At 48.5% G+C, this 24,892-nt stretch overlaps 7 protein-coding genes across 7 annotated transcripts; 3 read left to right on the top strand and 4 right to left on the bottom strand.

Moving 5' to 3' along the window:
* Positions 1–1,202: 1,202 nt before the first annotated feature.
* On the top strand, positions 1,203–2,614 carry FSUBG_7933 (heterokaryon incompatibility protein; the record flags this gene model as incomplete). The annotated part of the gene is made up of 2 exons (XM_036686289.1): positions 1,203–2,237; positions 2,297–2,614. 2 exons carry the CDS (start codon positions 1,203–1,205, stop codon positions 2,612–2,614), a joined length of 1,353 nt encoding a protein of 450 aa, XP_036536539.1.
* Positions 2,615–4,500: 1,886 nt separating this feature from the next.
* FSUBG_7932 (HNM1-choline permease) lies at positions 4,501–6,446 on the top strand (the record flags this gene model as incomplete). The annotated part of the gene is made up of 9 exons (XM_036686288.1): positions 4,501–4,595; positions 4,646–4,850; positions 4,898–4,967; positions 5,014–5,169; positions 5,218–5,479; positions 5,525–6,065; positions 6,119–6,164; positions 6,216–6,301; positions 6,351–6,446. 9 exons carry the CDS (start codon positions 4,501–4,503, stop codon positions 6,444–6,446), a joined length of 1,557 nt encoding a protein of 518 aa, XP_036536538.1.
* A 627-nt stretch (positions 6,447–7,073) lies between these two features.
* Positions 7,074–9,208, top strand: FSUBG_7931 (transcriptional regulatory; the record flags this gene model as incomplete). The annotated part of the gene is made up of 3 exons (XM_036686287.1): positions 7,074–7,166; positions 7,214–8,102; positions 8,247–9,208. 3 exons carry the CDS (start codon positions 7,074–7,076, stop codon positions 9,206–9,208), a joined length of 1,944 nt encoding a protein of 647 aa, XP_036536537.1.
* Positions 9,209–9,542: 334 nt separating this feature from the next.
* FSUBG_7930 (pectin lyase precursor) lies at positions 9,543–10,732 on the bottom strand (the record flags this gene model as incomplete). Its single annotated transcript, XM_036686286.1, has 2 exons — positions 9,543–9,956; positions 10,013–10,732. The coding sequence occupies 2 exons, from the start codon at positions 10,730–10,732 to the stop codon at positions 9,543–9,545; spliced, it is 1,134 nt and encodes a 377-aa protein (XP_036536536.1).
* Positions 10,733–11,832: 1,100 nt separating this feature from the next.
* On the bottom strand, positions 11,833–19,953 carry FSUBG_7929 (polyketide synthase; the record flags this gene model as incomplete). The annotated part of the gene is made up of 9 exons (XM_036686284.1): positions 11,833–11,904; positions 12,107–12,925; positions 13,015–13,483; positions 13,536–17,370; positions 17,420–17,869; positions 17,919–18,360; positions 18,409–18,789; positions 18,861–19,281; positions 19,331–19,953. 9 exons carry the CDS (start codon positions 19,951–19,953, stop codon positions 11,833–11,835), a joined length of 7,512 nt encoding a protein of 2,503 aa, XP_036536535.1.
* Positions 19,954–20,872: 919 nt separating this feature from the next.
* Positions 20,873–21,637, bottom strand: FSUBG_7928 (methyltransferase; the record flags this gene model as incomplete). Its single annotated transcript, XM_036686283.1, has 1 exon — positions 20,873–21,637. One exon carries the CDS (start codon positions 21,635–21,637, stop codon positions 20,873–20,875), a length of 765 nt encoding a protein of 254 aa, XP_036536534.1.
* Positions 21,638–22,502: 865 nt separating this feature from the next.
* On the bottom strand, positions 22,503–24,396 carry FSUBG_7927 (glycoside hydrolase family 2 n-terminal; the record flags this gene model as incomplete). Its single annotated transcript, XM_036686282.1, has 3 exons — positions 22,503–23,710; positions 23,947–24,044; positions 24,092–24,396. 3 exons carry the CDS (start codon positions 24,394–24,396, stop codon positions 22,503–22,505), a joined length of 1,611 nt encoding a protein of 536 aa, XP_036536533.1.
* Between the last annotated feature and the right edge of the window lie 496 nt (positions 24,397–24,892).

Here is a 24,892-nt window from a genome sequence, read left to right as displayed (position 1 = left end):
AGGTTTACAGTTTGGGACTGGTATGAAATTACCGCGAAGAGATACTGTGGCTTGCCGATCATGCCCAAAGCCCTGACCATCAAGATTGAGAGGGTCCATCGACAAATCCGGACATTTTTGTCTCGGTAGTCAGCACGTCAGTTCCTGGTGGCCCTGGTAGATCGGCAAATCATAATGGGGTGGTGACCTTTTAGAGTCAGGCACAATCGTGGTCCCTTGGACCCTTCATGATTGTCGCCGGATGACGTCGCTTGAGGTTTGGCGCGCGAACAATTTCGTGTAGGATCGACCAATATCTGTAAGCAGACTCATTCATCCTACCTTGCTTGAACATGTGGTGTCCAAAGAACTTGTCTTGTCTCATTCCACATGAGCTGATAGTATCCGCATCCGGTTTTTTGCTATTATGATGTTGCAATGAACAAAGAGGGAAAACGTTTCGACAAGAACCGTTCAGCGAAAACGTTGACAATGCGATTTAACTAACCAGACGGTAAGAACATTAAAATTCCATACTGAAGCGCCATAATGGAGGTTTTCTCTGAGGTCTCTAGAGAGGCTTAACTAAAGAAATTCATCTAGTAACTTACGTGTACGGTGTAGGGTAAGACAGATCCTACAAGGGAGGCCTGCCCTACTAACCCCCGCCATAGAGAGAAAAGACACGTCTCCACACCGCCAAAGCAAAAAGCAAACATCGCGAGGACGTGCACAGCGCAAAAGAAAGGGTCTGGCCGGGGATTGAACCCGGGACCTCTCGCAAGCAATGCTATAGGGTTTTCCCTAAGCGAGAATCATACCACTAGACCACCAGACCGGCCAAGTTCTGAAGAACTTATTGTGGATTGCTGATTTCGGAACACCAAAATCATGCTCAAGAACTCCGTTAGTGACGAGAGAGAAAGCCAAATGACTCAGATTTAATAATAACTACATCGTTCGTCTGTTTTAAAAGTGCCTTATGCTCGTTCTTAGCAGATACATATATCTAGTTACCCAAGAAGCGCAGTACAGATAAAAGCCTTTGTTTTCTCATTAGAATTACACAAATCCAATGGCATCACGTGTCTGTAACATATATTGCGCTTACGCCAAGGGGCATAGGTTGCTTATAACTAAATGCTTATTTCAACCAGTTATATATACATCGGCAACAGCGCTTTATCAACAGTCGCAACACTGAAACTTTTCTATATCTCAGTATGAACTTGTGTAGCGTATGTAAAGAGTCCTTTGCCTGGACGGCTGCCAAGAGCAACCCCTCCATCACAAGCTCCAAGACCCATCATCTTACTCATCGAGACTGGACGCAGGCGGTTGAAGGAGGCTGCAATGTCTGTACATTGCTGCAAGATGCGCTTAAATCTGGAGTCGCTGCTCACCTTGAGAAGCTTCCTCCTGGACTTCTCAAGAACACAGCCTGGCCTATAGAAGAGTCTCTCGATGCTTTCCTCATATGGACAAAGCTCGCTATTTCTCATGAATACCCAAGTGTTAGAGTCTGCTTAGAATTCAACGCGTCAACAAAAGATCTGGAAGGCCCGCCCCGAGAAGCAACCGATGTGATTCTCACGCAGCTGGATCTCTACCATGGCTCTGTCGCGAGCCCTGCGTCGTCGTTGCAAGAGAGTCCATCGAGTGACTCGCGTGCTGCTTGGGGTCTGATGAGGCATTGGATTAGTCAATGTAAGCAAAAGCACCTTGATCGCGGTCTCAGGACTGGTGACGCAGGGCTATGGTTCCCAACTCGACTCCTCGATTTGGGACACCTAGAATCAATAAACACGCCGCGGCTCATTGAGACAGCGACCAACCTACCGAAAGGCCCTTACCTAACTCTCAGCCACTGCTGGGGGAAGAAGCAACTGATCTGTGCCACGAAGCAGAATCTGCAAAGTCTGTACAGTGGCGTCTACAATCTACCGCAAACATTCCAAGATGCCATCGCCGCAACGAGGGACTTGGGCTATCGTTATCTCTGGATAGATAGCCTCTGCATCGTTCAAAATGACCACGAAGATTGGGCCCGAGAAGCAGCTCTGATGCACAGAGTATATACCGAGGCAGATTGCAACCTTGCCGCAGCAGCTTCACGAGACAGCAGTGGAGGTCTGTTCTTCAAACGCCAAGAATTATATGGCCAATATGTCGTGAGGAGCGTGCGAGGGGACGTCATTGACCTCTTTGCCGACGAACATATATTCCTTAAGGAAGTCGAGCGTTCCCCTTTACAGACGGTAAGGTACTCCCCTATTCCTATAACAACGTCCGTATAGTGATTCTGACAGTTACCCAGCGCGTATGGGTATACCAAGAGTGGATGATGTCAAAAAGAACAATCCACTTCGCCAAAAGTCAGGTCTTCTGGGAATGCGATCACCATTGCGCTTGCAAGGTATTTCCTGACGGACTTCCTGATTGCATCAGACCCCATGGAAAGGCAAAGTTTGCAGAGGACCTTGGTATTGCAAGATGCCTTTTGAGCCGAGATATGAATGCGCGCGTTGGTCCAGACCCGTTTCAGCTTTGGTCGGGTCTCGTTAGCCACTACACTTCACGCGATATGACGAAATCGGATGATCGGTTGCCCGCCCTGTCCGGTATCGCGAAATAGCTACAGCCACACCTCGGAAATCCGGGATACCTAGCTGGTATTTGGAACAACCGCGATCTTCATCGTCAGCTCGCGTGGTACACATACAATAGCAAGAATCCAAGGCCGCAGTACAGAGCTCCGAGTTGGTCCTGGGCATCGATAGACGGCCGCATATTCTGGATAAATCCGCCTGGAATATTTACCCCTCGGACAGAGATTATTGATATCTCGACGACCCCTGGCGGCAGTGATCTCACAGGACAAGTCACTGGTGGTCACATCCTAATTAAAGGTGCCATGGGCCGCGTACAGATCATCGACCATAAGACGGGCCCGGTTCTGCGCAGAGAGGACGATGTAAAAGAGTCTTATAAGGGTCATGTTACGATCCGCGGATTTGATGTTAGCGACCTGCAGTTTGGGCTGTACTGCGTACTGCACCTTGGTACATACACCATCCAACCGAATAAGAAACTCTCTTCATCTTTAGAAGAGGACTATCTTTTCGCTACATATTTAGTTCTTAGACCTGTGGCAGGACAACATGGAACTTTTGAGCGATGTGGGCTTGTCGACGAGTATTGCTCTGAAGACGGCCATATCAAACACTGACAGGCAGGGGGCCACAGAGCAGGCAAGACATACCCTGTGAAGAATATGTTGAGCACGAAGGGAATTACAGGATCCGTATAGTCTAGAATATGAAACATGAGGCTATTGATACGCAAAAGCATAGTGATAATAATTGCAGTAAGAATTATACAGAGCTAAGAAAATAGCTAAACAGCATGTCTCGCTTGTTAGGCACCATTCTACTAGCGCAAGGTATACGGGTAGAACCCCCGGGTGAGATTTCAAGAGTGGGCGAGGTAGAGTCCCTGGCGGAGACAGGCCCCCATTCTTGAAACATGTGACACACGTAACAATCCCACTAAGCGTTGAGGCATGTTGACACAAAGGTTAAAGATATCAGAGGCATGGGAGTTGATGGTTATCTAAATCTAATGAACGAGGAATAGTCGTCCAGGAATATAAAGAAGAGATAAAGGAATGTAACATGCAGCATTGAATGCAGCAAGAGGATGGAACAAGTTATCATTGGGGAAACGAACTCTGGGCTAGAGATTGCAATGCAAGTGTTGTCTATCGGTATCATAACAAACACCGAGATCCACATTACCCCGGATTTTATCATCTATGATCGCACTTATGATCCAGCCAAGCATTTAAACCAGATACCAAGCCAGATACCGATCCATTACTATTAAATTCGCCTTATCTAGACAATTATTGCCAGGTCCGTAATCACCTGAACGTAGATCATGGCAGAAATTACCCATTTCAGATACTCCATACCCAACCACCAACCAGCATCGCTCTATTAAAGCAAGCCCCCAAGCACTCCCTTGTGACAAATCGCACAAATCACAGTATCAGGGCTGTAACTCTGTGCTGCGGGGGCTCGACCGAAAAACTAACCTCAAAACGGTAATTTTAGTCTGATATTCCTTCTTCACCACCGAATTTGTGGAGTTTCGCGTAACGCCTCATGGTCTGTACTAAGATTCGAGATCGTGACGGTCTGGAACACTTGCTTGCGGGCGCAAGAGAATCTGGGGTATTACGTTTTGAGTTGACACTGGTTTGTATCTCTAGGCCACATCGATGATGCGCGTGTAGCTCTCTCGGAAATCTACCTATCAAGTTGTTGGATCGGCGTACCTAGCACTGCCTCTTGTGTGTTTAACCGTTGACTTTATTCTTTGAAGGGGGCGTTTCCCCGCAACTTTTGGGTTTGCCGACTAGCTAGCTGGGCCTCGTGGCATATACAAGCTGAGCACCTCGCTCTTCATTCTCCAGAATCGCCATGTTCCAGTGAATAGCTCTCATCAGAAAACATCACAATGACAGAAGTTACACATAATGCCCAAGGCGAAGGCCATCTTCGGCCTCGCCTATCAAAGATTACAATGGTAGCCATGACATTTGCCATTCTCAAGTGTGTTTCCCGATCTCTCTGTCCAAACCATATTCTGATGTGAAGTCTAGCACGTGGATCTGTCTAGCAGGAAGTCTATCTATCGTTCTCCCTTCCGGTGGATCTGTTGCGTTCTTGTATGGTTTCATCTTCTGTGTCTTGTGTAATTTCGCGCTGGCCGCTAGTTTGGGTGAGTTGGCGGCGATTTGGCCGACTGCTGGTGGACAGTATCATTTCCAGTGGGCATTGACTTCTGAGAAGTGGAGGAAGGTCATGGTGAGTTCTCAAATGCGTGATTGCTGGGAGAGTATTGACGATAGCAGAGTTTTGCGGTTGGGTACATCAATATTTTTGGATGGCTGACTCTTGTGACGACCGAGGGTTTCTTCGCAGGTTTGTAATTCTGCGCGATTGAAGGTACGAAAATTGACTTTTGTAGCACAATTCATCTCCGCAGCATGCGTTGTAGCCTCCAATGGAAACTACGTGGTGGCAGCATGGAAGACGTACCTAATCTTCATGGCCGTCCTCACATTCGGCAGTCTCTCCATGACCTTCGGGAACCGAATCCTGGGCGCTTGGAACAACCTCGCCCGTAAGCCTTCTAAATCCCCTTCACTGCGAGCTTTGACTGACGTTGTAGTGTACTGGTCCATTCTCAGTGTTTTCGTCGCCAGCGTCGTCCTTCTCTCGACATCCGATAAAACCGACCCCGAGTTCGTCTTTGCGACATTTGCGAACGAAACAGGCTGGAACGACGGAATTGCGTGGATCTTGGGTCTTTTGCAGTCGGCGCTGTCACTAATTGGATACGATGCTGTGCTGCACATGACGGAGGAGATGCCGACGCCGTCTCGGGATGCTCCTTTGGCGATGGTATACGCTGTTGGTGTCGGGGGAACAACGTAGGTCAACCTCTTGCTAAGCAGGGTATATGCTAACGAAAGCAGCGGAACAATCTTCATCCTCGTCATGCTGTTCTGCCTCACCGACCTCTCCGGAATCGTCGCAACGTCAACAGGCATGCCCATTGTCGAGCTCATCCTCCAAGCAACCGGCAGCCGCGCGGGCACCACCTTCCTGACCCTCATGCTAGCAATCTGCTTCATCCACGGAACCAACGGCTCGATTACCAGCGCCTCCCGACTCCTATACGCTATGGCTCGTGATAAAGGTACTCTGTATCATGAGTACTTCAGCCACATCCATCCCCGATGGGAAGTACCCATCCGAGCTATTGTTCTTACCTGGGTGTTCAACGCGATCTTCGGGTTGTTGTACCTAGGACCGACTGTTGCTTTCAATGCGTTTATTTCGAGCTGTACGATCTTGTTGAACATGTCGTATGCTATTCCGGTTGCGACGCTTATTATTCGTGGGAGAGATACTTTGACGAGGTTCCAGAGTGCTGATACACCCTGGAGGTTTGGAAAGGTTCGAGGTTTGATCATCAACTACGTTGCTGTTCTTTACGTCTTCATCACATCGATCGTAAGTCATACTCTTCAGTCTCCACCAAAACTGCCAAGCTGACCATTCTCCAGTTCTTCTGCTTCCCACCTGTTCTGCCGGTCGACGCCAGCTTGATGAGTATGCCTTCCTCCCTCTCTACTCTTGATCATACGCTGACAACAGAGTCAGATTACGTCTCGGCTGTCATTGGCATCTTTGCCATCTTCCTAACAGGGTACTGGGTGTTTTACGGAAAGAAGACATTCCAGGGCCCGGTATGTTCTATTTCGTGCTGTCTGGGGACATTGCTGATGATTGTAACAGGATCTCGATGTGATTCTTGGAGAAAGACCGGACCTTGCCGAAGCCACGGATGAGTTAGCGATGGAAGAGAAGAAGGTCGAGGGTTCAACGGAGTGATATATTGTACTATAATGAGACTTATATAGCTCTTATTTAATGACTTGAATGAACTTTTATGATGAGATTGGTCCCAACCAGCAATTTCCTCTAATCGGCAACGTATGCATCTTGGGCCGAAAGCTGTTGAGTTGGGTTAGCGGAAGCGCACTGTCTTTTATTGGCTCACCAAATTCCAGCTCTCTTTCCGGATCCCTCCGCTTCGCCTAACGAATCTGCTTATCGCCACTGACTAACAGGTGCAGTAACACATTGTTATCCGTAGCTTTGCCCTTTTCGGAATTGTACCGGAACAGAGCCATTTCGTTGGTGACTCAATCTAACTGCGACATCTCAAGATATCATACCTCCAATGTCAGGGATCAACTACCGGGCCCTACCAACTCAACCGTCTTCAATACGACGTAACTTTCGGCCTTGCGGAGTTGCAAACCCGTCTCCAACAAATCACAATCGAGCTTACCAATTCCGCGGCTCCCGCTAAACCAATCTTATCACTGCGCCCTCGAACTTCTGCGGGGAAGCCCAGTTCACTTCCACTTCAATTCTCTATCATCAATTGCCTGAGCACGTTTTTACTCTCTCAGCCTGCCCCGTAAACTTGCTCAAACCCTATACAAACTCACCATGGAGGAGCCGGAGTCAGGTGCCAGGTCCACAGCCAAACGGAAGCTCCCCGTCAGATCGAGATCCGGATGCTTGACCTGCCGGACCAAACACGTAAGTCGACTTCCGGAAGGCGGATGAGCGCGACTGATAGGGAATAGCTGAAATGTGATGAAGCGAAACCAGAATGCCAAGTTTGTATATCGCGAGGTGTTCAGTGTGGAGGATATCAGCGCGGTTTGAGATGGTCTACCAAACATGAAAAACCAGCTGAACTCGCTGAGCATACGTTCCGGACATCACCAAAGCAATCCTGCGGCACCAAGAAGCGTCGCGGTAGACCGCCAAAACGACAACTAGATACTGCGTCTACCGCATCGTTCACTACTGCTGGTTCGGTCTACAGCTCTAACGATGCGAACCAGGGAGTTTTTGGTGAATTTATGCTCAACACACAGCCTTTGGAGGCTCAACAAGATGCACAGCCTGCGGAATCTGAAATGAGCCCAACGAATGATTTCATATCTCAATTCCCCCTCGATCTTCCAGTTGAAGGCCTCCCGATGTCAGAGTTTGAATGGACGCCAGACACGCTGGATCTAGCGACACCGACATTTGACAATTTTTCCGATACGAGCACCGACCTTGCTCTTTTCCCAGTTCAGCAAAACTTCTCAACATTATTCGTTCCTCCACCAATAACAGACCTCTCAACTCAACTCGTTGAATACTGGTTTCGCGATATCTGCTCTTTATGGTCGCAATATGACTCGCCGACAAACTCGAATCGTATGCTAGCAACAACTCTTTGGTCGACTTCGGAAGCTGTATCGACTAGTTTGCAGAGCATGTCATCGGCGTATCTCTCATCCAAGATGCCGCATATGAAGAAGACTTCTATCGCTATGATGAAGAATGCTACGGATGTTATCGAGGCGGAATTACGTGTCGTAAAATCATCGCCAAACCTGGATACTGTGCCTATGGGTCTGATATATGGGTTGTTTTGTATAGGCACGAGCATTTGCTGGTTGAACGCAACACAGTTAGGTATACCATTTCTCAGAGAGGCAAAAGCTCTTTTGCACCGGATAAACAAGCAGAAACGACGTCTGTCAGAGGAAGAGCGGAAACTACTAAACATTTTCAACAAAAGCTGGACGTACTGCGAATTGCTACTCTCTGTCGTATCAGACACAAACCCATATATAACATACGAGGCCGAAGAAGTAGAGGATATCAGTGCAGACGAATATCCAACGGCTCTACCAACCGAACCTGTCGTCGATGACATGCCGCATCCTTGGACGGGTGTTTCAAACACAGTATCGCGACTTCTGACGCAGACACTGAGACTCTGCCGTAATTACAGATATCACGTTAAACATCCTGGACCTTTTGCGACGCGCGATCACGCCACTGCACTAAACATGATCGAAGAGGCCAAAACATTAGAAGAAAAGCTTTTAGGTCTGGACTTTGAGTCGGCGCCTGCGAATACCGAGACGGGAGATCAGAAAACACCGTGTCGTCATCTAGTCAACGTCGCTGAGGCGTATCGCCTCGCTGGTCTTATACACATCTACCAAACATTCCCGGAGCTAGTTCTTCTGAGATTACCTGATAACCTCTCCGGTCCAGCAGATGCACATATCCCATGGGAGGAATGCATCACACCACTAAGTCTCCGTCTAACTAAACTCATCGAGCAACTCCCTGCCGACTCGGGTAGTAAAATGACCCAACCCCTGCTCTGCATCACCGCCAGCACCGGTCTACGCTTTGAGCCCTCTGATACAGCCTCCAGCCCCGAAACCCAAGCCCCTCTCGCGACACCAACGCCTTTCGACCTCGGTAGCACAGAGCATTGCGGGTTATCAGATTACATAGGACAACTCATCCAGGCAGACGAAGATATCGAGCGGTTATCTACAACTACTGCTACGGAGTCGCGAATGAAGATTGTTGAGGCAAGATGTTTTATCGTCAGGAGGCTCGATGCGTTGGAGGCGCTGCTGCCACCGAGGCCGATTGTTGTAGCGAAGACGCTGGTACAGACGATTTGGAATGAGTATGATAAGGAGAAGTCGGGTGCTGCGAGTGTGCATTGGATTGATGTCATGGAGGAGAATAATTTGCGGTCATTGTTTGGATAGTGATACCCAGAATGAGCTCGAAATTGACTGTAAAACTTGTTACTATTTACCAGCCTTGACGTTGGACTCAGTCTGAAGCCTGGTTTTCCCAAACCGCTCAAGATTCTGTTTCTAGAGGCTTCGCTACGAGACAAAGTAGCATTCATGCCATGGTCTTAGGGATCACTATTGAGTTCAGACATTTTGAAACTGAGGTCTCTATATTAACCCGTGTTTCTACATATCTCCGGCTAGATAAGCCCGAAAGCTCGAGATTATATACATCGAAAGCAACATCTCCACTATTCCCCAGTGATTCCAGAGGTCATCAATACCTCGTCAAAGACACTAGCACCTAGATGGTTCCGAAACCAGCACTAGCAGCAAGACCAGTGACGGAGGAGACAGGCTTAGCCTCCGCACCCTTTCCGCCAAAAGTGCTGAAGAAGCTAGAATCTGTACCAGACAGGGAACCAGAGTTGTCGTACTGATTAACCTCGCAGACGTGGCCAACACCGCTGGAGCAAGCAGCGTTGGCGGAAGCATCGGGGCTGGCGAAGATGGCACCGGTGGATCCCTCCTCGATGGCAGCCTTGACGTCCTGGAAGAGGTTGCCCTCGGCGAGAATCTTGGCTTGGTCGCTGGTCTCGAAAGCGTGGCCGGAGTTGTCGGACCAGTAGTTGTTGACGGCGTGGAGGACGGTGTTGCCGGCGACCTTGGGGGCGCGGCCGGAGGTCTTGGTGATGTAGTTGTTCTTCATGGTGATCATCTAGCAATTGTTAGTACAGTTAGATTATAGATTGGGGATGAGGTTCGGGTACTCACGTCGCTGGAACCAGTGAAGTACATGGACCAGTACTGATGTCCATCACAAGTGGCAGACCACTGGCTCTCGCCGTTGATGTGGTTGTTGGTGATAGAGACTCGGTTATCAGCGTTGGTGCCAAGGACGATGTGCTGTCGGCCAATGTTGGAGGTTGTGACGTGATCGATCCAGACAAGATCAGCTCCATCAAGGGTAATAGCGTCTCCACCCCAAACATACTGAGGGTTCAGTTCAGTAATATGGATGTTCTGAATAATAATATTCTTAGTCCCCTTGATATAAAGACCCTTGCCCTTAATAACACCATTCGCACCAACACCAACAATCGACTTATCCGAGTTGACGATGATTGGGTTCAAGCCCGCCTTATCGTAGCTAACATCGACCTTGGGGGCATCAGGCTGATAGTTGTTACACCAATCATCCTTGTTGATAGCCGTCTGGCAGCCCGAGCCCGTACCCCAAGGCGCACAGCCCTGCTCGGACGCAGTGCCCTCGGTACCGGTAAAGTCGAACTCCTGGTCGAGCAGGATGACGCGTGTGGTAGAGTCGCCAAGCATAGAGACCAGCTCATCGGTTGACTTGGGGTACGCGCCCTCGGCGCTGCCACCGCCTGTGGCTTCGGAGGCGAAGCCCTCGGGGGTGCCGGTAACGCCGGCGGCGGAAACGTTGGAGACCAGCGCGGCGACGGCCACGGAGAGAAGAAAGAGAGACTTCATGGTGAAGAAGAAAAAAAAAGAATGTGGTGAAGATAAAATAAGAAACGAACGAATGAAGAGCAGAAAATGGGAATAGAGGTGAGTTAGTGGGAAGGCATTGGTATATTTATCTCAGCCAACTTCTTCTCTCGCAGGCTTTACCGTAAGCGGCGGAGAATTTCACGTTGTCCTAGAAATCTTCCAGAAAAAAATGGTCCTGTTTTGTTAACTTGAAACTTGAGACAGGCAGTATCGCGACCTAGTTGTTAGCATCCCGACCACGCCAAGAGTAGCTAGGCGTCGTTATTGGCGGACTTTTGGCGTCGCTGTTTTATTCCGTGGAACATCGGCAGTATTTTTGGGATGTGAAACTTGATGGCATGGTTGAGCTTGGGATTAAAGGGTTAGTCTTTTGTGGGGAGCGTGTTTCAATGATGCGAGTTGAAACGAAGGGATCAAGCTTCTTTAGCTTGGTGCCAAGTTTTGCTAAAAGTGATGGGGACCTCATTGTAAGAATAAACGTCAATCTTGGCTTGCAGCTTACTATGAGTATTGCTTTGGACGTTATTCCATAGGACTCATCAGACTTTACCATCCGTCAATTACGCTACAAAGTGATGATTGAGGCTGATGATAGCAGAGCCGCATCCTGGTCTGAACAGTGGGCCAGTAGCGAGTCATCAGCACGGTCACTTGTTTACGCACCACGGGACTTAATAATATGCTTATCCTTGAGGCAACAGGCGATGAAACTTAGGCCAAGTAAGGCTATTTGTTTCACATAAGAAGAAGCAAACAGCTCATGACTCTCGATGCTTAATATCAATGACTTGAATGAGTCGTGTACCAATTATACACAGGCTGAGCAGCTCGTCACTGGAGACTACTATTCTTCACGACAGGTCCCCAAGAAAACTGGCACGGCTCGGGGTGAGTGATGCAATTCCTGTCGACACCGAAATTAATACGCGTATGCTCCATAGATGGGCGGCAATGTGAGGCCAGGCTTGGAATTAACCCGGATATATCATTCCTTCAGCCTCAACCGCATTGGTGCGAAAAACATGATGCGGCAATCTAATCTATCGGATGGTAATTATGATCAGCGCAGTGGATACACATTACGCAGCACGGGATGTGGCTCTCTCAGGATATGATGCAAGAAGACTTCTGACGCTCAATTGAGTGAGGTACTAGAAATGATTAGTCTAAGATCCCCTAAGTCTATCAAATTACCTACACTAAGTTTACCTAAGACTCTTTGTCACTTCGTATAGAGGTTAAATAAACCCTTCGTCACATACCCTACCGATCAAGTTTCTCCCCCAATCTGGTTGCCACAATCCTCCCAACCTCCCTCAGCGACGCCGCCCCAATCATCTCCAACACACTGACTTGTAAACCAAATACTTGACTGAACCACCGCCGTAACTCAATCGCAGTGAGTGAATCGAGGCCCATCTCAGATAGTCTGAGGTTGGGATCAACAGGTCCATCTGGCCTGAGAAGAAAATCGTTAACCTTTCTACCAATCTCGATAGATAAAAAGTCGATCGACTCTTCCTTTACCAGTATCTCAACGGCACCTCCACTGACGCTCTCTAGAAAATCTTTGAGTTGACTCCTTTCGCCTCGCGTGTCGGCTTTGTCTCCTGTTGGAAGGTTGTGATATGCGCCCATTCGACGATCACGACGCCAATTGGTGGGATTCTTAGGATCATCGAGGTGAAGGTGAGATCTCAAGCCCATAATAATATGACCATTGTGATTCCATGGTGACATCTCGCTTGACGGGAAATTCTCGAAACTATGGCTGGCAGAGCTCCGATCTCTTGGTGCTGAGGTAAACAGTGAAGCCTCTACACTTTCAAGGAACTCCTTTTCTCTCACAATATGGAGGCCCTGGAGTTTAGTGCTGCGAAGTGCTGATGGGTTTTCTGCCAAGTATCCGATGTCTTCGACACCACATATTGAGAGCACAGATGCTGGAAGACCGAGAGAGTGTCTGTATTGGCAGAATGATTCGATGAATGTGCATCCGGCTTTGTAGTTGCCCTGGCCTGGCTGATCAGCAACCGTGACTATGGAGCTCGCTAGCCAGAAATGATCAAGTGGCTGGCCATGAAGCGCTCGGTGAAGATTCCAGGTGCCATTGACTTTGGGCTCGCTTGCATCCTTCCAATCTGTCCACCTCATATCCAGGAAAGGAGAATCCTATGATGGTTAGCTAGATGTGTTATCTGCAGTTGAGGCTCGCGGCTGAGAGCTTAAATCAGCAGACAGAGCTTAGTATTGCAACTTACCCTTTGTACCATGGCAAGATGAAAGACACCTTTGATGGGGTAGGAAGCCTTTTTAATGGCATCTTCGACATCTCCCAGATTGTTGACACTTCCCTTAACAGTGGCGATAATGCACCCCATGGCTTCAAGTTCTGTAGAGAACTTGCTCTCTGCGATACCACTCCTGGAGAGAAATATCAGGTGTTTGGCCCCACGTTCCACAAGCCAAACTGCCAAGGCTTTACCAAGACCCCCCAAACCGCCAACAAGAAGGTAAGAAGCCTGGGGGTCGAAGCAAATGCTATGAGCAGTTACCTTGGCATCTAGGTTCGATGGATCTGCTGGCATTTCAAGTACAACCTTCCCCATGTGTTGACCATCTTGAAGGAAGCGAAACGCCTTTCTAGCATCACTCGCAGCAAAAGAGGTGACAGGTCTCAGAGGTTTGAGCTTTCCTTGTCTGAAGAAGTCAAGGGTTCTTTCCATGATACTAGCAATCTGTTAGCCTTGCAGTTGTGAGTCTTACAGAGGAATTGGCTTACTCCCTGACAAGATCAGGCCGCCATCCTACCAAGTAGTGCATATCAATACCGCAGTAAGACCTGTTGTCTAAAAATCTGCTCATATCAAGTTGACCGCATGAAGCCATATCGCGTTTTCCAAGCTCAAGGAGAGTACCGGACTTAGTAACGCACTTCCAAGAAGCGTTGAGAAGTTCGCCACTAAGTGAGTTCAGAACTAGGTCGACGCCTCTCCCGGCCGTTTGCCGCATCACACCATCCAGGAACGAGGCATCACGGGAATTGAAGACTCGTTCTCGCGAGATACCGTATTCCTTGACAAGATGTTCTCTCTTCTCCTTGTTTCCAACCGTGGCATATATCTCACCCTCCATCATCTGTACGACCTGAATAGCTACAAGCCCGACGCCACCACAAGCAGAATGGATCAACACGCTGGTTCCTTTGCGCATCTTTCCCACATCAAGCAAGGCGTATATGACTGTGGAAAAGCAACACTGCATGGAAGCAGCTTCTTCAAAGCTCATGCTATCGGGAATCCTGTGTATGTAGTGATGCCTGGCTGTGAAGTGCGTAGATAGGCCACCGTTGTAACACAGACTCATGACGCGATCTCCGACGGAAAGACCTGTCACTGCACTACCAAGGCGTCTGATGGTGCCAGATACTTCTAAGCCTGGTAAGACATGTGGAGCTTGAGAGGGGATTAGGCCCAGGGCCTCTACCACATCATGGAAGTTGAGACCAGCGGAGTGAACTTTGACCTCGACCATGTCAGCCTTCAGCGTCTCTGGTAGTGCAGAGGCGACCCAGTTCATTGTATCGAGAGATCCAGGCTTGTCAACTCGCAAGGCCTCCATATATTCGCCACGATGGGCCTTGTCCAATGATGTCTCAGCAATATTGATAGGTTGATACCTCCCAACACAGATCGCATCGCCATGTACGATGTATTCCTTGTCCGACTCAAGATTCTCGCTATCTCGATCCTGTAAAACCTTCTCAAAAACATCGGCAACCAGAGTGTCGAGACGGTTGGTATCAAGATCAATCTCAAGCGTATAAAAGCTCAGCCCTAATTCGGATCGAAGCGTGCGAGCAACGCCCAGTGTTTGAGCCGATCTCGGATTCTGGCATCCAAACTGAGTCGGAGGCATGAGCCATAGAATTCTGTTTGAGCTGAGGGACTCTGTGAACTTCTGGAATTTGATGAACCTCTCTTGAGATATATCTTCAAAGAAAGCCGCTTCCAGGTCTAGGCAAGAGACGATATCATGATCTTGAGGAAGCTCATTGTCGATTTTGTGCAGCGTAATCTTATACCCCCTTGCTTCCAGGGCGGCTGAGATCTGGGTAGCTGGGTAACTCTCAGGGGAGTCAGTCAACAAAGTAACAGACGTAGGGTTCATGGCCAAAACAGGTTCTTTAGTAGCCACTATCACAGCACAACTTCGATACGGCTCTTCATCATCATATACAGCCACATCAACGCCGCTATACCCAGCACTCTTTAGCTCTTGATCCCATCGGGCTACAGAGACGTAAGGTTGATCTGGTCGATCGTCCTGTTCTCCCAGCCACCATCCAGAAAACGTGCCGACAGTGTAGGTGGTTACACGAGACTCTGTGCATAATTCTGTCATGGCAAGCATGCCATCAGATTTGAGCAATGTCCGGATATTACTCAATGTCACATGAAGCGATGGCGTAGCGTGCAAAACGTTGGCTGCCACGATAAGATCATAAGTTTCGCTCTGAAACCCTTGTTCCAGGGGATCCTGGGAAACGTCCAATACTTTGAACTCCATGTTGGGGGCATTGGAGAAACGATCCTTGGCCGCAGGAAAGAATCCAGCGGAAACGTCAGTATAAGTATAGACTGAGTAACCTGGGAGATGTCGTATCTGCGACAGGCCACGGAGAATAGTCTCAGTGGTGCCTCCGGTGCCAGCTCCGACTTCGAGAATCTTGAGAGTAGGCCGAGTATGTGATAGAACGCGCAGAAACTTAGAGTAATCGAAAGTCGTAAGGCTGTAAATGTCCGCCAAGAGGTTGTCCTTGAGAAGTATCTCGATAGTTGTTGCTTTACCCGTGAATATGTATTCCATGTTATCACAGAGGCGTCGTATTCCCAGCGCGACCGCTTTTTGCGGCAGTTCGAAGAGCAACTGAGTGATTCCGTCGATCCTGGAGAGCCTAGACTCCTGAGTAGCATTGAGGAGCTTCTGCGACTCATTAACAAGTTTGCTATTCCCCGATGCAATAAGGCCAAGCTGCTTCTGGAGCCAGCGTCGAAACTTGGTCAAGTGAGGCTGGCACGGCTCAAGAGATTTGACCTTCTCGAAGGTTTCAATTATGCAAAGAAGGGTTAGCTCCTCCTGTAGATGGCATTCCTCTCTGTTAATAACTGGCGGAGTGAAGAGGGTTGATAGGTCCATGAAGTCAAAGTGCGGAAGCCAGTTCAGTCTTGAAGCTGCGTGAACGTCGAGTTCATCCAAGGTGACGTCGTCTCCTAGAGCTCTCAACTGTATACCTGACGCATAAAACGAGACTTTCCCATCAGCGCTGAGCTCAACACTCGGTTCTGTTCCGTGTAGCCTCCATGCTCTACCTTTCATCACATCCGTACCTGCGCTGACCTCAATTTCTTCAATGACGGTCGGTACAGCTAGTTCGACGACGTTTCTAGCCAGGCCTCTAGCTTGAGATACAAGGAGCAAGTGAAGACCAGTATCTATCGTTACAGGATGCAAAGTGAATGGAGAACTGGCATGAGCAGTCTTGTTCGCTATGCGACCGTGGGCTAGATCCTCCAAGGGAGACGTGGTAGCGTCCAACAGACCACGAAACTCAGGGCCATAGACGAAGCCCGTGTAGGCAAGCTGGTTATATATACGCGTACAATCAACCTGTCGCGAGAGGACCTCTGGGGTCCAGTCCGTAACTCGGACTTTGTCAAGAATGCTGACACGTCCTGTACAGTGCTTGGTCCAGCCCGAGCCATCATATGAAGATATAGTGAATATATACCATGAAGAGTCTTCATTATCGTTGAGATGATGAGCGCGTAGGCTAGTCGAGACTTCAACAGCGTCTGAAAGCAAAAGCGCTCGATGAGCAACGACATGTCGCAAGCGATAGGCCGCGCCAAGAAGACAGTGAGTAACCTGTCTGATGGCTTCACCAGCCATCGCGACGTACCCTGAGAACGGAAAAACGACATCCTGGTTAAGCTTATGATCCATAAGCCAGGGAACATCCTCAAGACTCAGAACGTTTCGCCATTGAGGCTCTAGCTCTGATACCTCAAAGATGCGGGAGCCTAGAAGGCAGTGCTGGGGATACTGGCGGGACCTCCAGGCCTTGGATATGCGACTCTCGGACCAGTAATTTTCGCTGTGGTCCCATGGGTAGGTTGGCAAGCCTGAAATGGCCTTTGAGTTGGGGAATAGCGGAGCTAGGTCGAGAGGAATGCCGTGCTGGTAGAGTTTCCCAACAGCATTGAGAAAGACAGCTTCGGAGTCTTTAGTACGGGATTGGGAAGAGATGTATTGAAATGGCCTGGATGAGATTGCACAAATCTGCTTTAGAGGACCGGCCAAGGCAGAGTGAGGTCCGACTTCGAGGAAGACAGAGGATTGCTTGGCTTCGAGCAAGTTTGATACTGCCGTGGAGAATCGGACCGGCGATACGAGGTTCTGGACCCAATAGGATGGATTATGAAGAGACGTATCTACCAACTCGGTGGTGACAAAGGAGAACATATCAATCTTGGTAGATGAGATAGTCCCCACGTGTTTCGGAAGCTCAGACTCCAGAAGACCCTGGTACTCAGTACTCAAAGACAACATATGTTCTAACCAACTTTTAGCAGCAATCATCGTCCACATCACGGGAAAACTTACGTGAGTGGTAGGCCATGTCAACCTTGAGCAGACGAGCAAACATGTCAGGATCAGCCACTTTAATGGCTTCAACTACTTGAGCAACTCGGTCTGCGTCTCCAGAAATGGTAGTGCTTTCCGGACTATTCTCGCAAGCCACGACAACACCATCAGTCAAGAACTCGGAAATACCTTGTACTCCCATCCCAACAGCCGCCATGGCCCCATGGAGGGTCTGCTTTGTTGTCACATAGCCACGATAGTAGGCGATTATGATGGCTTCTTCCATGGATATATAACCAGCTGCGTAGGCAGCGGCTATTTCCCCACTGGAATGGCCAACGATAGCAGCAGGTGAGAGTCCCAAGCGGGAAAGCCTGTTAACTAGCGCCAGCTGGATTGCCGTGCAGAGTGGCTGTGACAGCTCTGCCCGGTTTACTTGTGAAGTTTCGGCAGTTTTCAGGAGCTCATCTTTTATTCCGTCAGCATGAATGTGTAGATTTTAGTTTGGGGCTGTTACCTATGATGTTCCAGCTCGGTGGGAATTCAAGCATCTGTAGGACTGAATCCATAGCATGCAATTCACTGCGAAAAGCAGCATCGCTGTCGATAAGCTGTCTGGCCATCCCAGGCCACTGAGCGCCTTGGCCGCTGAAGACATAGACAAGAGAAACGGAACTAGAAGATATCTTGGACGGGCTAGAGACCTCGATGGGCTTTCCACCCTGACAAACAATGAAAGCTCTGTGGGGCAGATGCCTACGGTGTCTTGCGAGAGTATAACTAGCATCAGTGACGTACTCCGGGTTTCTAGCTATCCAACCTTGATGGTTAATGATTTGCTGCTGCAGTGAGGTCTCCGTATTGGCTGACACGAGAAGCAAGGACAGCGATCCAGATACTTGTTGGTTGACCGAGGTTGAAGCTTCATTTGTTTTCGGAGAATATGATTCGAGAATAACCTAGCACGACTAAGTATATGAAGATAGCACTACAGGATCAAGACTTACATGGGCATTGCTCCCGCCAATTCCGAAAGAGTTGATGCTGACTCTCTTTTGTCGATCTGATGGGAAAGGCGTTGGCTCGAGCGGAACGTTTAGGTTATACTTGGCGAATGGGACTTGGTCATGAGTTAGGTAAAATATGAGCCATTGATGCATAGTAGACTCACTTTTCGGATTGGGGTTCTTGAGGTTGATGTTGGGTGGAATTGTCTGGTGCTCTAGAGCGAGAACACCTTTCATGACAGCCGATAGCCCGGCAGAACCCTCCGAGTGCCCAAGGTTGGGTTTCCCGGAGGTGATATAAACACCCTTCTCCCCGCCAAAGACCTTCCCTACCGCTGTAGTCTCGATAGGGTCACCCGTAGATGTCCCGGTACCATGGCACTGTTGTCATTAGTCCATCAGCCGCAAACCCAACGGGGGGCGGGGCAGTCAAGTTATCTGTGCTGGCTTACCTCGACAAATGCAGTCTCCTTCGGATCGAGCCCAACATCACGATAAGCCTGTCTCATCAAGGCTTCGTGCGCGGTTCCATTTGGAGTGACAAGGCTCATAGACTTGCCATCACAGTTCACAGCCGTAGCTCTAACGAGGGCTCTTATAGGATTGCCATCGCGGAGAGCATCGGACAAGGGCTTGATGTAGATGGCCGTTATGGCTTCGGCGCGCGCGTACCCATCGGCAGCAGCGTCAAAGGCCTTGCATGATCCATCTGGGGCCAGGATCTCACCTACTGACATTGTTGTCATCATTGCTGGTGTCATGATCATATTGGCTCCTCCGACAATGGCACTTGAGGCATCGCCTCTCTGGATGGCGCGACAAGCTTCGTGGAGCGCTACTGCTGAGCTTGAGCAGCCTGTCTTTATGACCATGCTGTTGTAAAGTTAGCTTTATGCTTCAGATAAGAGAGTTGATGGTATACCTCGGTCCTTGAAAGTCGAATTCGTAGGAAGTGCGATTGGCCATCATGACATCTGTGCCTCCAGTAGTAGCATATACTCCTCCCTGGAGAGACTCCTTGGCGTTCATGATCAACCAATCGTCTCCGAAGGTACCGACATAGCAACCAATTTGCTTTCCACGGAAGTTAATCTCTCCTGCATCATCAAGACATTCTTGGGTTACTTCAAGGAGCAGTCGTTGCTGCGGATCAACCCCAACAAGCTCATTCTTCGACATGGAGAAGAAAGAAGTGTCAAGGCACGAAATATCACCTTCAATGAAATACCCATCCTTAATCTTGATTGAGTCCTTCCCTCCAAGGCTATCGTTGAACCCGTCGATGTTGAAGCGGCTGCTAGGAATAGGACGTTTGGCGTCGAGGCCATGATACAAGAGGTCCCAGTAACCGTCGCAGTTGGTGATGCCACCGGGGAGACGCAGTGCTATACCGCAAATGGCAATCTGAGGCTCTTCTGGGGCATCAGTGACTGCTTTTTGATGACAATCTTGGACAAGGTGTCCGTTGATGGCGCTGCCACGCTGCGATTCGCTCCCGCCGATAACATCCACGGCGGCCACCAGACTAAGAGATGGATTGTCCATGTTTATTGTTGGAAGTTCTTCTGAAGTTACTGATGAGAATAGCAAAGAAATGTGCACGGGTTCACTGATTCCAGTCTGGAACTGCCCTAAAGCCCTCGTCCGGGCCTTGGCATAAATATCAAGTCCATTCGACGGCGATTTTTCCAAATGCCGCGCATCTCCATCTAAATTCTTCGCCACACACTGAACTGTAAAGTATAGTCTCGTCTATCGGAAGCTTCTTGCAGATTTTGGCACGCACTATCATCAGTCAACTGATCTAGATCTGGAACACCAGGCGGCAAAGTTTTCACTGCATATAATCTGATTCGGCAAGTTTTTACCCCGCTCGATGCTGTCCCGTGGTGAAACATTATATGGCCAGTGTTGATGAGATTCATGTAGCACAGGTTATGCTAGTGAGCAGCCACTAGGATCTACAGTTACGTGTAGACTAATAAATGGCGATCTGACCACTTCGCCATAGTCATGTTGAACAGCATAAAGTCAGGCTTAAGCCTAGAGCATATGAGACTTTTCTTTCAGCAACCAAGGAGTATCGTGTCCTTCTTTGATTGGATGCGAGATGCGGAGGTGTTTCGACTTGTGGCTGGAAGCCTATTCCACCACATTGAACTCGGCCTTCCTGTGAAACTCCCTCATTATCGTGCACGTTCATTGGTAAGATCGCCCGGCTTACTGAACGGTAATCGTGTTGGTACATTGTGTTCTCGTGCCTATGCATGAATACATCAAAACACAGCAGCTACATCGCCCGAGATATTCTCCTCCCATTCGAATACGAGACATGTTTCTGGAGCAGGTGGAGAGCGTACGCTTCATTCTTTCGGGGCATGTGATTATGCAGAGTAGGTAATACAGCCTAATCATGTGTGTTGGTTATCAAGAAAACCGCCCAAACCAATAGACCCATCGCGCGCTAGCCTCGATCAGCACCTCGACCTTTGGTACGCGGCTTGGAGGCCTTGAACACAAACATCATAGCCACAACACTCGTCTCCACCTCCTCGAACCCAGCCTCCAAAGCCTCTACCAGGACATTCGGATCATCCTGCCAATTGTCAAAGGCACGTCTTCTGTTACAGTACCCCAGCAACAAAGCCGCCGCTCTTCCCAGCGGTTCCTCACTCTTCACCTTGTATCCCTGACCAGTCTTCTCCCACTGCTTTCCCAGCACCGTGCAACCAACCAGAACACCATCTTTGGTTAGAAGACTTTGGACATTGGAGATGGCGTTTGCTTTGCTGGCTGTTGGCTGCGACATGTGATGTATGACGAGAAAAAGTGAGGCGGACGTGAACTTTTGGCCCTGTAGAGACTCTGGCAGTGGAAGGACTGCGTCAGCGTGAAAACAGTTAACCTGTGCTTCGGGATACTTTGATAGAACACGTCGTCTTGCTGTCGCAAGAGCATATTCGCTCAAGTCGACCAACGTTAGATGCTGGTCTTTTGGGTTGCGACCAGTATCCTTGATTGCTCGTCTCGGAAAGTAGCCGGTTCCAACGCCAATATCAACATGTCTCTTTGAGAAGTTGTTGGAGAAGAGAGGGCGAAGATGGTTCCGGGTAGAGCAACGCCAGACGAGAGGGACAGTCCCGCGATGGATGAGAATGTCGTAAAAGGGCATAAAAAATGGCGTGCACCAAGACACTGCTGTATTTGCGGTGCGCTGAATAACTGACATTGTAACTAGCGATGGAATGGGTCTGTTAGATGGATCTCAGTGCCTGTGAAGCGCGGCCTTGTATCAAATACTCAGGCTGGTGAACTCGAGAATACTGGCCACGTAGTTTGTCACGCCGAGACATTAACACTGCAGATTTCGAGTCCTGTGCCTCCTGTTATGGCTCGGGCGGAGATCGCCGAGAAAGGTCTAGACATTTCGAAGTGTGCGGTGGTTACACAACATGCGACTAGAGAAAGAGATCGGAATCTTGGAAGCAGTGTAACAATCCTCTTGGCCACGTTCACGGTTATAAGCATGCTGGGTGGAGAGAGATATCTGTAAGGAGTTAGGTTCCGCAGAAATGTCCGGTAAGTTGGATAAGACCAGCCAAGCCAGTGCAATGCAGACACGAGTGGTAGGTGATGAGAGCAAGTAACCACGTCTTATCGTCAGGTGCGACATGGTATCATGGCATGGACATCGTTCGGTGGCGAGTGACATATTGCACCAAGCGTTTGGGCATCAACGCATTTCTGGGTTACTAGCTATTGGATTAACTCTGGGTACTAAGCAGGCGGGCGATGTGAGATCTCGGGCCCTTTGTCTCCCAAATTCTCTATTCCTACCGGATGGACTATCCCAAGGTCTATTTCTGTCTCCAATCGGGGTTTGTCAAGAAGACCCTCCCACTGTCAGCACAAGTACAAAGCATCAGATTGCAGTATGTCCTGACGCTGCCGCCTCAGCCAGCCGACATTCTGGTTTCTATTTGACATCTGCTTGAAGTCCACTATCGAGTGGAGATCTAGAAAAAGCTAGGTAACCAAACCCAGCTACAAGTGATAGAGAGCCTGGAATGAAAAGACAGAGGCGCTTCTGCTATTTACACTACTTTTAGTAATGTTCTGAACTCGAAAGACTTGGTCTCCAGACGGTCTCCCTCGAAAGCCAGCGGTCCACAACTTCCAGACCCAATGCCATGGTGAGCAAAATCGAGATTGCACACTGTCTCATCCAACTCTGTGAGCTCGTATGGGTGAAGTGATTTATCCAAATCCTCTAACGAATATTTCCTCAGCGAAAAGTTCAAAGGAACGTCCATGCAAGCCAACAAAGTCGCATTCCCAGACTCAATCCGGACCCATCGGACGTCACTCCTGTTCCCATTCTCTTGTGGCCATTCATACTTGGTCTGCAAGTCCTCGATTGACGCTGACCATCGACCGAATCTAGCTCCTTCCTTCTTGTCCCTGTATGACTCTCCAGGGCCGCGTCCGAACCAAGTTGCCTTGTTGTAGACCTTGGGTAACGACATTGTAAGACCTAGACGTGGGATATGTTTCGGAACAGTCCCCGAGAATCCACCCTTAACATGAATAGATATGGCGCCAAAACCAAGAGTATAAGTAATATCAGCATCACAAGCCCATTCCAGAACCGGAGGAGCAACCCTCACAGCTGCTTTGACTGTAACAGTATGATCCTCGTTGACCGACCACGTGAAGCATTGAATATGGGTACTAGCTTCAGCAACCCTAAACTTGGACCACTCCTTGCCGTCTCCCCCAAAGCCGAGATCGTTCTGAGTGAGAGCCCGATACAAGCTCAACTCTGGTCCTTTCGAAAGAACTGTACCCTTTTCGTTGGCCCAAGTAAGGTTGCCGCTGACAAGATCTATATCAAATGGTTGGTCCAAGCTTGGCCATGATACGACTAGTTTTCCTGGAAACTCTTGCAATGACAGCACCAAATCTCGGTTGCCTATCACCGGGGCTAGCCCAGATGCTTGAGGCTTGGAGAGTAACATCTGGGACCAGGCGACTTCATGACCTTGAGGTGCCCAGACAGTTTCGTTCTTGAGGAAAATATGAATCGAGAGCCAAGTTTCTCCACGAAAGTCATTGGGGGGGCTCGGAAAATCCACGGCGCTTTCTTCACCTGGGAGGGTAATCAGTAGCTCCAATGGTGTCGGCGTTGTGTCTCCAGTTTCCCCGACTAGATGCCAGGAAGCAACAAGGTGGCTGAGGTCGGCAAAGTCGTAATGATTCTTAAAGATGATCTTATCTTTTTCAAGCCGAACTGACACGGGTTCTATGGCTTTTTGTACTCCAGTAAGCCAGGTGAGGGAGAATGATCCGAAAAAACGACTCCATCCAGAACAAAATCAGCATCGTTAGGCTTGTCCCCAAAATCGCCACCATATGCATAATAAAGCAAGTTGCCATCTCTCTTAAGTAGTCCGTGATTGCACCACTCCCAAACAAAACCTCCTTGAAGGAGCGGCTCGGACCGATACAGGTCAACATAATTGGTCAATCCTCCCGGACCATTCCCCATGGCGTGGCCATATTCGCACTGGATAAGTGCCCGATCTGGATTCTCCTTTACATGCTGCACAAGCTCATCTGGCGTGGCATACATGACGCTATAGAAATCAGTGGTAGCGCCTTTTCGATCACCTTCATAATGCACAAGTCGGGTAGGATCCCTCTCTTTGATGATTTGATCCATCGATACATGGCAGCATGATTCTGTCCATAAAAGGCTTCATTTCCTAGGGACCAGAAGACAATACAGGTGAAGTTCTTGAATCTTTCGACAAGCTGACTGACCCTATCTAGATATGTAGAGTGCCACTCAGCATTATCCGAAGTCCATCGTGCAGCCTTCGAATAGGAAAGTTCTTGAACTTCACGGCCGTCCATGTGTTCAGATCCTTGGATAGCTGTGCGCTCGACCGGATCGAAGCCATGGGTCTCGAGATCTGCTTCTGCCATAACATACAGACCGAGCTTATCACAGACCTCATAGAGTCGGGGATCGTTGGGTTGGTGCGAGCACCTTAATTTAACCTTTCCTCTATAGCTACCTTTCCTCTTTAAGTTACTAAGTAACTTATATCTAGTATATTAGCCTTAAAGCTATAGCTATAAAGTATAAAGTAATATTAACTAAGCCTAATTTTCCTTTAACTTTATAATAAAATAGTCCTGCTTTAAATACTTTTTATTTATTAGCTTTAAAAACTTAATCTTTTCTTAATAAATAACCTTTTATATACTTAAAAAAATATAAAAATAAGTAATATAGCTAAGGGTATTAATATTAAGTAAAGTAAGCTTAGTAATAATAAAGCTATTAAGGTTATTAAGGTTAAATAAAGGGTCTTAATAATTTTTATTAAAAAAGTTAAAACCTTTATATTAATACTTAATATAATAATAATAAAATATTCTTTTAACTATAGATATTTTAACTATATTAATAAAAAAA

This window comes from Fusarium subglutinans (genome assembly GCF_013396075.1).
Source record: "Fusarium subglutinans strain NRRL 66333 chromosome Unknown NRRL66333_c0000104, whole genome shotgun sequence".
NCBI lineage: Eukaryota > Fungi > Ascomycota > Sordariomycetes > Hypocreales > Nectriaceae > Fusarium > Fusarium subglutinans.
Note: the sequence above shows the minus strand (reverse complement) of the source record. Positions and strands in the feature narration are given on the sequence as shown.